Genomic DNA, 12,130 nt, shown 5'->3' with positions numbered 1-12,130 from the left:
GCTCACAGACATGATTCAAACAAACAGTTTTAGAAACTTCCGAGTGTTTTCTATCCAAATCCACTAATGATATGCATATATTATCTTCTGGGCCTGAGTAGCAGGCAGTTGAATTTGGGCATGCATTTCATCCGGACGTGAAAATACTGCCCCCTGTCACCAAGAAGTTAACATATATAAGAAATAAGAGAGGCCCTAAAGTGATCCCCTGCGGTACTCCACAGGATATTTCTTTGGCCTCTGACAGAACATCACCAACATTACATACTTATGTTCTGTTGGTCAGATGAGACCTAAACCAATTCACTGCTACATAATTTATACCCATGCATTTCAGTTTCATCGGGAGAATTTCATTGGTCCACAGTGTCAAAAGCTTTCTGCAAGTCTAACATGATCATACCTGTATAGTTCCCCCTTCTCACTTTTCTACTTAATGTGGTCAAAAAGGTGGATAAGGCAAGTATCAGTGGGAAGAGCTGTTCTAAAGCCAGACTGGAGTACATAAAGAAAGTTTGTGCTCAAGAAAGTATCCCTCAAGTTGATAAAAAAAAAACCACATCTCTCAACAACTTTGCTGAGGATTTGACATTTGGCCTGTAGTTTCCTACATTTGTTTTACTGCTTTTCTTGTGGAAGTACCCGGTTCTGGTTTGAGATCATTGGGAAATGGACCACTACAAATAGAAAAGGTTTTACAATATAAGTTATCATTTTAGCACCATCAGTCATCTTGGTGGGTACAACAGTGGTGCCACAGCTGCCTGACATACAGTGGGGCAAAAAAGTATTTAGTCAGCCACCAATTGTGCAAGTTTCTATCTCAAGGCTATCAGACTGTTAAACAGCCACCACTAACATTGAGTGGCTGCTGCCAACACACTGACACTGACTCAACTCCAGCCACTTTAATAATGGGAATTGATGGGAAATGATGTAAATATATCACTAGCCACTTTAAACAATGCTACCTTATATAATGTTACTTACCCTACATTATTCATCTCATATGCATACGTATATACTGTACTCTATATCATCGACTGTATCCTTATGTAATACATGTATCACTAGCCACTTTAAACTATGCCACTTTGTTTACATACTCATCTCATTTGTACATACTGTACTCGATACCATCTACTGTATCTTGCCTATGCTGCTCTGTACCATCACTCATTCATATATCCTTATGTACATATTCTTTATCCCCTTACACTGTGTACAAGACAGTAGTTTTGGAATTGTTAGTTAGATTACTTGTTATTACTGCATTGTCGGAACTAGAAGCACAAGCATTTCACTACACTCGCATTAACATCTGCTAACCATGTGTATGTGACAAATAAAATTTGAAATTGAAATTGGAAATTTGAAATATTATTATCTATCCTGATGAAAAAATCTAATTTTGTCTGTCATCGTTGAAGTGTACCTATGATGAAAATTACAGGCCTCTCTTATCTTTTTAAGTGGGAGAACTTGCACAATTGGTGGCTGACTAAATACTTTTTTTGCCCCACTGTAAGTTATAATTTTAGCAGTGACACATAACCATAACTGAACGGTCATCTTGGTGGGTACAACAGTGGTGCCGTGTCTGAATGACAAATGTTGCTGTATTATCACCAGTCCAAGCAAACGTTTCATTGAAATGTACAGTTGTGTCTAGACCAAGTAGCTGAGGGAAATCGACGCTGTGGTCCCGAACAACAACACTAAGAGGCCTACAGTACAATATGATAACAGAAGAGGTCTGAGAACAGAGCCTTGAGGAAGACCTAAACTTACCTTAGATTTGTCTAGGTTGTGAGTTGAAATGTTTTACTGGCTTTCTGCGTGAAAATGATTTTTAGTTCTCTCTGACCTTGGTCAAAGTTGGTGTGTGTGGTCTGGAAATGTCTAATCTAGCAATCCTTCTATAATCTAAACCTCCTGGAACAAGGAGCTGAACAAACATACACACAAAGACAACAGAATGACAGATATCTTAAGGTGCTACAGAGTTGATTCACCTGATATTGTCACACCCTGATAATTATCCCCAGTGTATTTATACTTGCGTTATCTGTTTGTCTGTTGACAGTTTTTCTTGTCAGGTCTTACCAGCGTGTTTACACGTCTCCCTGCTTTCTCAAGTCTGTTTCCTAGTTCAGTTCTGACCATTCTGCCTGCCCTGACCCCGAGCCTGCCTGCCGTTCTGTACCTGCCTGACTCTGACCCGTTTACGAACCTCTGCCTGTCCTGACCCCGAGCCTGCCTGCCCTGACCCCGAGCCTGCCTGCCGTTCTGTACCTGCCTGACTCTGACCCGATGACGAACCTCTGCCTGTCCTGACCCCTAGCCTGCCTGCCCTGACCCCGAGCCTGCCTGCCGTTCTGTACCTGCCTGACTCTGACCCGTTTACGAACCTCTGCCTGTCCTGACCCCGAGCCTGCCTGCCGTTCTGTACCTGCCTGACTCTGACCTGGGTTACGAACCTCTGCCTATCCTGACCACGAGCCTGCCGTTCTGCACCTGCCTAACTCTGCCCTGGATTACGAACCTCTGCCTGTCCTGACCCCGAGCCTGCCTGCTGTTCTGTACCTTATTGACTCTGCCCAGGATTACAGACCTCTGCCTGCCTTTGACCTGTCTTTTGCCTGCCCCCTGTTTGGGTCAATAAACACCTGTGACTCTAGCTGTCTGCGTCTGGATCTTATCCTGAGTTCTGATAGATACGAAAACAGACCAACAGATCCCTGAAGAAATTACAGCGCTGGCTGCAAGATCACACACACACACACGCACGCACGCACGCACGCGCACATGCACACGCACACACGCACACACACACTGTTAAAGGATTCCCATGTTATCTTCTCACTGTTAAAGGATTTCCATGTTATCTTCTTCTTTTCTCACATAACTTTAAAAGAATTCACAAATGTAATAATTTAAAAGTTGTTTGTGTGCCTCTGTCTCTGTTAAAGAGTCTGTTAGAGTCTGAGAACATGAGATCTATTATTCATTCTGGAGAAGAACAGGATTAATTAACATATTAGACATGTTAATTAGACCATAGCAGGAGAGTCAAAAGCAGCGAGACGGGAGACCTCATTTAACTTAATTAAATATTAATTTAGCAAAATGTTAATAATTTAATCTCATGTCCAATTAGTAATAAATCCCGTCTAAAGGCATGAAAAATGTAACAGCAAAACTCTAAAATTATAAAAGGGGTCTTTTAATGTAATTTTAATAAGTAGATGATGACAACAGACATCAGGCCTTTTAGAAAAATCCAAAGCAAAGTCTTCTGATTCTGTCAGATCAAGTGTGTGTGTGTGTGTGTGTGTGTGTGTGTGTGTGTGTGTGTGTGTGTGTGAGAGAGTGTGTGTGTGTGTGCATGCACTGTATAACGATCATGATGCTGCTTTAATCAAACAGAGGGTAGTCTAGACTGGGGTAGTCTAGACTGGGGTAGTCTAGACTGGGGTACTATAGACTGGGGTACTATAGACTGGGGTACTATAGATTGGGGTACTATAGACTGGGGTACTATAGACTGGGGTACTATAGACTGGGGTGGTATAGACTGGGGTAGTACAGACTGGGGTAGTCTAGACTGGGCTAGTCTAGACTGGGCTAGTCTAGACTGGGGTACTATAGACTGGGGTACTATAGACTGGGGTACTATAGACTGGGGTGGTATAGACATGGGCATGGTTTGACGTCTACTACTGGGGTAGTATAGACTGGGGTAGTCTAGACTGGGGTAGTCTAGGCTGGGTTAGTCTAGGCTGGGTTAGTCTAGGCTGGGTTAGTCTAGGCTGGGTTAGTCTACTTTATTTAGGCTGAACATGAGGGCTCGCTGGTCTGGTCTACTTCGATGAGGTTATGTAATGTGTGTTTCTGAGGACAGAATTGAGGAACCGTAGTACAGGCAGTTATATAAAAACACAGGGAATCTCTGAACAGAGTCCAGTCATGTAAAGAATGTACATCCTCCGTACCACTCATCCCTCTCTGTCCCCATCTGTTGGTTTCTCTGCCTCGCTTCTCTAGTCTCTCTGGCCTGGATGATAGCATCCCACCAGATGGTGTCTCAAAACACCTTTCTTTCTCAATATCCCTCTCTCATATCTCTTCCCCCACTCTCTCCAGGTCTCTCTGCCTCAGCCTCCTTGGTCTCTCTGGCCTGGATAATAGCGTCCTACCAGATGGTGTCTCAAAACACCTTTCTTTCTCAAATCTCTCTCTCATATCTCTTCCCCACTCTCTCCAGGTCTCTCTGCCTCAGCCTCCTTGGTCTCTCTGGCCTGGATAATAGCGTCCTACCAGAAGACTCTGAGGGACTCCAGAGATGACAAGCTCCCAATGTCCTACAAGGCTGTGATTGTCCAGATGCTGTGGCACTTCTTCACCATCGGGGCCAGGACCATCGCCTTCGCCCTGTTCGCCTCTGTGTTCCAGGTAAAGGTTACACACCACACAGAACATGCACTGAGAAAAGTGCAATGTATGTTTCTATGATTTAAACAAAGTTATCATTAATTGCAGGTTATTTGCAAGTTCTTGCTGGGTACGGTTGCAAAATTCTGGTAACTTTCCACAAATTCCCATTTCTTTTAGAAATCATGGTTTAGAGGAGTCTGGATTTCCTGTTTATTCCCTCTAAGTGGGATTTTGGGAAAAAAATGGAAATTTTCAGAAAGTTACCTGACTTTTTGCAACCGTTGAGCTGTTGTTTTTTCTTTTTTTAAATGTTGACGTCTCTGTGTTGCAGCTCTACTTCGGTATCTTCGTCGTGAGCCACTGGTGCCTCATGACGTTCTGGATCATCCAGGGGGAGACAGACTTCTGCATGTCCAAGTGGGAGGAGATCATCTATAACATGGTAGTGGGCATCGTCTATATCTTCTGCTGGTTCAACGTCAAGGAGGGCCGCGCTCGCTTCAGGATGTGGCTCTATCACACGGTGACTCTGGTAGAGAACGTGTCCCTCATCGCGGCGTGGTATCTTTACCGCGGGCCGAACACCTCTGACTTTTACGCCCTCATCGTGGTGTGTGTGGTGGTTTGTAGCTACGCTCTGGGGATCTTCTTCATGTTGGGGTATTATTGTCTCCTGCACCCTGACGGGCCGGTGTCCGCGGCTCAGTGGGGGGGGTGTGTGGAGGACGGGGGGTTGATGGTGGAGTCCTGTGTGACCCCAGCCGAGGCATCACCCCTCCCCCCTCCAGACGTGGTCACCAGCCCCCCTAGGACTCTAACTAGGACTGCAGGTGCGGATCGGGGCGAGGTGGTACCAGGAGATCTAGCTGTGTTCCAGGTTAGATCCACCACCACTATCTCTCCGGCCCTGGCCCCTCGGCCCCTCAGGACAGAGGGGCCAGTGATCCGGATAGACCTTCCCAGAAAAAGGTACCCTGCCTGGGATGCTCACTTCATCGACAGGCGGCTTCGGAAGACCATCCTGGTTCTGGAGAACACCTCCCCGGTCACGCCCAGGATCCAATACCGCAGTCTGAGCAAACCCAAGGAGGTTATGGAGTATGAGACTACCGTGTAATGTAACGTAATCTAGCTACACTACCTCCACCAGTACAGCAGGGGGCTCCACCAGCCAGGTGAAGAAAGAGAATGATCCATGATGCTCAACTCTTATCCTCCTGTTTGAAGTAAATTAAAGGATGCTTGGAGACAACAGTGTATACTATAAGTGTACCTTACTCCCTCTGTGGGAAGGGGAGACAAGGGGAGTTGAGAGAAGAAGGTTGAGGAGGCGGCGCTATTGGAGGACTGTGTACAGGTGTAAGACAGGTGTCAGGGATTTACAGGTCAGGTGACGTGGGCGTGTCAGTAAATGTACCCGTTTATGACCAGTGCATGTGTGGAGTGTTTCCGCTCAGCTGTTGCCACATTCTGTGTGTACTATAGGAGCCAATCGGCTGTAGCCGAGATCGAGGGTGAGAGGTGAAAGGTCATCTAAGGTCACACCAGGTCGTGACCTTATGGAGAACTGCAGGAGGAGACACTGAAACAAAACATGGGTCATGAGACTCTCAACACTGAAACAAGAGAGGACATGGATCATGAGTCTCTCAACACTGAAACAAGAGAGGACATGGATCATGAGTCTCTCAACACTGAAACAAGAGAGGACATGGGTCATGAGTCTCTCAACAATGAAACAGTGAACACAGTCATGTCAACGATGATGATAGGTGACTGTTGTGATGCTCATGATGATGATGATGATGATGATGATGATGATCATGATTGTGCAGCCTTGTCCCAGATATATTTGTGCTAACTTCAATGTTCATTTTCTTGACAGTGACCGCAGGAGTTGACAAGACATGATGTTGTTGACAGTGATGCTCATGTAGAAATAACTGGGAAGTCGTAATTCAGCTGTTATGAGGAAGGACTCAAAGCTGATTTGGTAGAAAACGTTGTTGTCATAGTAACATGAAAACAGTGACAGTAGTGTGTTGATGACCTGCTTCAGTGATTGGAGGTTTGGTTTAGCAAATTCAAATTCATTACCTTTATTCATGTGTGATTATTTATTTTCCTGTTTATTTGTATATTTTAAAATCGTTTACTCGCTCAGTGGCCATGCCTTTGATAATGTTTCTTATCAAGGTGTAAACATATACAGTGTCTTGCCAAAGTATTCACCCACCTTGGTATTTTTCCTATTTTGTTGCCTTACAACCTGGAAATAAAATAGATTTTTTTTGGTGGGTTTCTATCATTTAATTTACACAACATGCCTACCACTTTGAAGATGCAAAATATTTGTTCTTGTGAAACAAACAAGAAATAAGACACAAAAAAACACAGAAAACTTGAGCGTGCATAACTATTCACCCCCCCCCAAAGTCAATACTTTGTAGAGCCACCTTTTGTAGCAATTACAGCTGCAAGTCTCTTGGGGTGTGTCTCTATAAGCTTGGCACATCTAGCCACTGGCATTTCTGCCCATACTTCAAGGCAAAACTGCTCCAGCTCCTTCAAGTTGGATGGGTTCCGCTGGTGTACAGCAATCTTTAAGTCTTACCACAGATTCTCAATTGGATTGAGGTCTGGGCTCTGACTAGGCCATTCCAAGTCATTTAAATGTTTATCCTTAAACCACTCAAGTGTTGCTTTAGCAGTATGCTTAGGGTCATTGTCCTGCTGGAAGGTGAACCTCCATCTCAGTCTCAAATCTCTGGGAGACTCAAACTGGTTTCCCTGAAGAATATCCCTGTATTTAGCGCCATCCATCATTCCTTCAATTCTGACCAGTTTCTCAGTCCCTGCCAATTAAAAACATCTCCACAGCATGATGCTGCCACCACCATGCTTCACTGTGGGGATGGTGTTCTCGGGGTGAGGAAAGGTGTTGGGTTTGCGCCAGACATCAAGTACCTTCTTCCATGTGTTTGGGGAGTCTCCCACATGCCTTGTTGGCAGACACAAAACGTGTTTGCTTATTTTTTTTTCTTTAACCTTTCTAGGGCCTTTCAACATTCCACTGAAAAGGCAGCGCGCGAAATTCAAAAATATATTTTTGAAATATGTAACTTTCACACATTAACAAGTCCAATACAGCAAATGAAAGAAACAACTTGTTAATCTACCCATCGTGTCCGATTTTTTCATAAATGCTTTACAGCTAAAGCGCAACATATGATTATGTTAGGTCAGAGTTAAGTCACAAAAACACACAGACATTTTCCAGCCAAAGATAGGAGTCACAAAAAGCAGAAATATAGATAAAATTAATCACTAACCTCTGATGATCTTCATCAGATGACACTCATAGGACATCATGTTACACAATACATGTATGTTTTGTTCGATAATGTGCATATTTATATCCAAAAATCTCAGTTTACATTGGCGCGTTACGTGCAGTAATGTTTTGATTCCAAAACATCCGGTGATTTTGCAGAAATACTCATAATAAACATTGATAAAAGATGCAAGTGTTATTCACAGAATTAAAGATAGACTTATCCTTAATTCAACCGCTGTGTCAGATTTCAAAAAAACTTTACGGAAAAAGCATAATCTGAGAACGGTGCTCAGAACCCAAAAGAGCCAGAGGAATATCCGCCATTTTGGCGTCAACAGAAGCTAGAAAAAATATTCACTTACCTTTGATGATCTTCATCAGAAGGCACTACCAGGAATCCCAGTTCCAACACTAAATTACTGATTTGTTCCATAAAGCCCATCATTTAGCCACTTGTTGTTAGCGTGTTCAGCCCAGTAATCCATCTTCATGAGGCGCGAGCACTTCCTCCAGACAAAAACTCGAAAAGTTACATTACAGTCCGTAGAAACAAGTCAAATGATCTATGCAACCAATCAATCTTTAGGATGTTTTTAACATAAATCATCAATAAGGTTCCAACCTGGAGAATTTCATTGTCTGAAGAAAAGCATTGGAACGAGAGCTAACTTTGTCGGGAGCGCGCGTCATGAGACCGAGGCTCTCTGCTATTATGAGCCCCTAGGAAGTGCATCCTCATTCATATATCACTGGGATTTCAATAGGCACTGTTTTGAAAATCGATTTCTCACTTCCTACTCACAGACATCATTCAAACAGTTTTAGAAACTTCAGAGTGTTTTCTATCCAATACTAATAATAATCTGGGACAGAGTAGGAGGCAGTTCAGTCTGGGCACACTATTCATCCAAAAGTGAAAATGCTGCCCCCTATCCCAAAAAGGTTAAGCAATGCCTTTTTTCTGGCCACTCTTCCGTGGTCCTATGGACAGATAATCCAATCTCCGCTGTGGAGCTTTGCAGCTCCTTCAGGGTTATCTTTGGTCTCTTTGTTGCCTCTGATTAATGTCCTCCTTGCCTTGTCCGTGAGTTTTGGTGGGTGGCCCTCTCTTGGCAGGTTTGTTGTGGTGCCATATTCTTTCCATTTTTTAATAATGGATTTAATGGTGCTCCGTGGGATTTTCAAAGTTTCTGATATTTTTTTATATCCCAACCCTGATCTGTACTTCTCCACAACACGCCTGTCTGTCTGCCTGTTTGCCTGTCTGTCTGCCATCTGTATGTATGTCTGTCTGTCTGCCTGTATGCCTGTCTGTCTGCCTGTTTGCCTGTCTGTCTGTCTGTCTGTCTGTCTGTCTGTCTGTCTGTCTGTCTGTCTGCCGTCTAACTGTCTGTCTGTTGTCTGCCTGTCTGTCTGCCTGTCGGTCTGCCTGTCTGTCTGCCTGTCTGTATGTCTGTCTGTCTGTCTATCTGTTTGCCTGTCTGTCTGCCGTCTGTATGTCTGCCTGTCTGTCTGCCTGTCTGTAATATGTATGTTTGATCTGTGGTTTGGTAATGCTGCTTCTATTATCATTAACGAGCAGATAAAATGTAAAAGGAGAAAAAAAAAAGCTGTGATACAAAATGTAGTTGGGAAAATACCGTAGTAAAATGGCCGACCAAGCAGCCTAAAAAAACAACACAAAACTGATGTGGAGAGTTTTTTTTTTTGTTCAATAATAACCCATGTCTCTTTGGTCAATACAGTGGTATGACTTGTTCACTGCATAACAAGTATTATGATGTTCCCACATTCTATATGTTTACATGTCCTCAGTGACTGGGCTGATTCTAACACTGATCATCATCATTACTCTAATGAAGAAAGTGATCATTGCTTTTATTAAAAAAAAAAGGTTCTGGAGAAATCCCCAATCTGATTGGCTTTCAGCACATGGAGACGGAGCCATCAGAGAATTGGAGTGTTCCCATATGTTCCGTTGGATTTGTCTAAATTCTTTAGGTCTAATCCACAAAACCCACATTTTCCCAATCCAGAGGGAGAAATCTACTAAAGACTGCCAAATCAAATGACTCTCTCCTTCTATTGTTTATTAGGTGTCTGATGGCTGGGTGGGATTCATCCATTTAGGAGAAGTTGGAACTGCTGCTGGTTGACCTTATTTCTCTTTGTATCTGGGATTGTCTCTTTCTTCTTTCTCTCCCCTGCTCTCTCGTCTCTCTCTCTCTCTCTCTCTTGTATCTCTTCTCTCTCTCTCTCTCGTATCTCTTGTCTCTCTCTCTCTCTGTCTCGTCTCTCTCCCCTCTCTCTCTCGTATCTCTTCTCTCTCTCTCTCGTCTCTCTCGTCTCTCTCTCGTATCTCTTTCTCTCTCTCTCTCTCTCTCTCTCTCTCGTATCTCTTCTCTCTCTCGTCTCTCAATTCAATTCAATTCAAGGGCTTTATTGGCATGGGAAACGTGTTAACATTGCCAAAGCAAGTGAGGTAGATAATATATAAAGTGAAATAAACAATATCAATTAACAGTAAACATTACACATACAGAAGTTTCAAAACAATAAAGACATTACAAATGTCATATTATATATATATACAGTGTTTTAACAATGTACAAATGGTCTCTCTCTCTCTCGTATCTCATCTCTTCTCTCTCTCTCTCTCTCTCTCTCTCTCTCTCTCTCTCTCTCGTATCTCTTCTCTCTCTCTCTCTCTCTCGTATCTCTTCTCTCCCGTATCTTCTCTCTCTCTCTCTCTCTCTCTCTCTCTCTCTCTCTCTCTCTCTTCTCTCTCTCTCTCTCTCTCTCTCTCTCTCTCTCTCTCTCTCTCTCTCTCTCTCTCGTCTCTCTCTCTCTCTCTCTCTCTCTCGTCTCTCTCTCTCTCTCTCTCTCTCTCTCGTATCTCTTCTCTCTTCCCTATAACCTGTAGATAGGACTGGTCTCTCTCAATCTCTCTCTCTCTCGTCTCTCCCTCTCTCTCTCTCGTCTCTCGTCTCTCCCTCTCTCTCTGTCTCCAGTCCTATCTACAGGTTATAGAAAAAGTCCTCTTCTAGTATTTCTCCAGTAGGTTTCCTCAAGGAGAAAACCTCCACTTCTACGTCTGAGATAATAAAACAAAAACACGATACACTATACAGTAATGCAAAAAAAAACACTACAGTAAAATCTACAGTATACTACAATCCGCAAAACCACTGCAGTAAATACCTCAGTGTACTACAATTAGCAAAAATACTACATGAATTACTATAGTATACTATAGTTAACAGTAAATACTACAGTATACTACAGTATTTATACTATAGTTAACTGTAAATACAACAGTATACTACAGTATTTATAGTATAGTTAACTGTAAATAGTACTGTAAGTAATACAATAAATACTACGTTATTCACTGTGTTTGTTTTGCTGATTTTAATCCATAAAAACACTACAACGAATACTACAGGAAGGTCAGCGAAAACACTACAGTGAATACTAAAGTATTTATATACCATAGTATACTATGGTATATTTTCATGTGGGTGCCCTCATGTATCTGCTATGGTCTATGTTCACGGTCACCCACCAATCGTCATGCCCTGCGTCTCCAGAGAACTAGTAACATTCCACTGGGTCTCCAGAGAACTAGTAACATTCCACTGGGTCTCCAGAGAACTAGTAACATTCCACTGGGTCTCCAGAGAACTAGTAACATTCCACTGGGTCTCCAGAGAACTAGTAACATTCCACTGGGTCTCCAGAGAACTAGTAACATTCCACTGGGTCTCCAGAGAACTAGTAACATTCCACTGGGTCTCCAGAGAACTAGTAACATTCCACTGGGTCTCCAGAGAACTAGTAACATTCCACTGGGTCTCCAGAGAACTAGTAACATTCCACTGGAGAGTAGAATTCAGACTCAGATTCAGAAGAACTCTCTGTCTGTAGCTGACTGCAGAGACGCGTTGGGAGAGAGCGATGACACGCTCAAGGTCAAATGCTACCAATTAGAAAACAACAAAAATAGTCTCCACCTCACACAAACAGACAGTTTCAACACAAAGAGAGATCATCAGTAACACAAGCAGTCAAAACATCTAACATACAATATATCTACTTCCTCACAGAGCTCCCTGGCCTACATAAACCTCCAACAGTGTTCAAGGGAGCTACTGAGAGAGAGAGAGAGAGAGAGAGACAGAGAGAGAGAGAGCAAGAGAGAGAGTGAGAGAGAGAGAGAGAGAGAGAGACAGAGAGAGAGGGAGACAGAGACAGAGACACAGAGAGAGAGAGAGAGAGAGAGAGAGAGACACAGAGAGAGAGAGAGAGAGAGAGAGAGAGAGAGAGAGAGAGAGAGAGAGAGAGAGAGAGAGAGAG

General features: G+C 43.2%; 1 protein-coding gene across 3 annotated transcripts in view; it reads left to right on the top strand.

Annotated features, from left to right (window-relative positions):
• Window positions 1-5,554, top strand: part of LOC139417426 (XK-related protein 7-like) — a 169,349-nt gene extending 163,795 nt beyond the window's left edge. For all 3 annotated transcript variants that reach the window (XM_071166708.1, XM_071166707.1, XM_071166706.1), the window contains exons 4-5: window positions 4,268-4,455; window positions 4,769-5,554. In XM_071166708.1, the coding sequence (XP_071022809.1) occupies window positions 4,268-4,455; window positions 4,769-5,554 (974 nt within the window). The remainder of the gene's footprint in view (window positions 1-4,267; window positions 4,456-4,768) is intronic.
• Window positions 5,555-12,130: the final 6,576 nt, after the last annotated feature.

This window comes from Oncorhynchus clarkii, chromosome 9 (genome assembly GCF_045791955.1).
Source record: "Oncorhynchus clarkii lewisi isolate Uvic-CL-2024 chromosome 9, UVic_Ocla_1.0, whole genome shotgun sequence".
NCBI classification, from domain to species: Eukaryota; Metazoa; Chordata; class Actinopteri; order Salmoniformes; family Salmonidae; genus Oncorhynchus; species Oncorhynchus clarkii.
The sequence above is the reverse complement of the archived record's forward strand: the minus strand, read 5'-3'. Positions and strand labels throughout refer to the sequence as shown.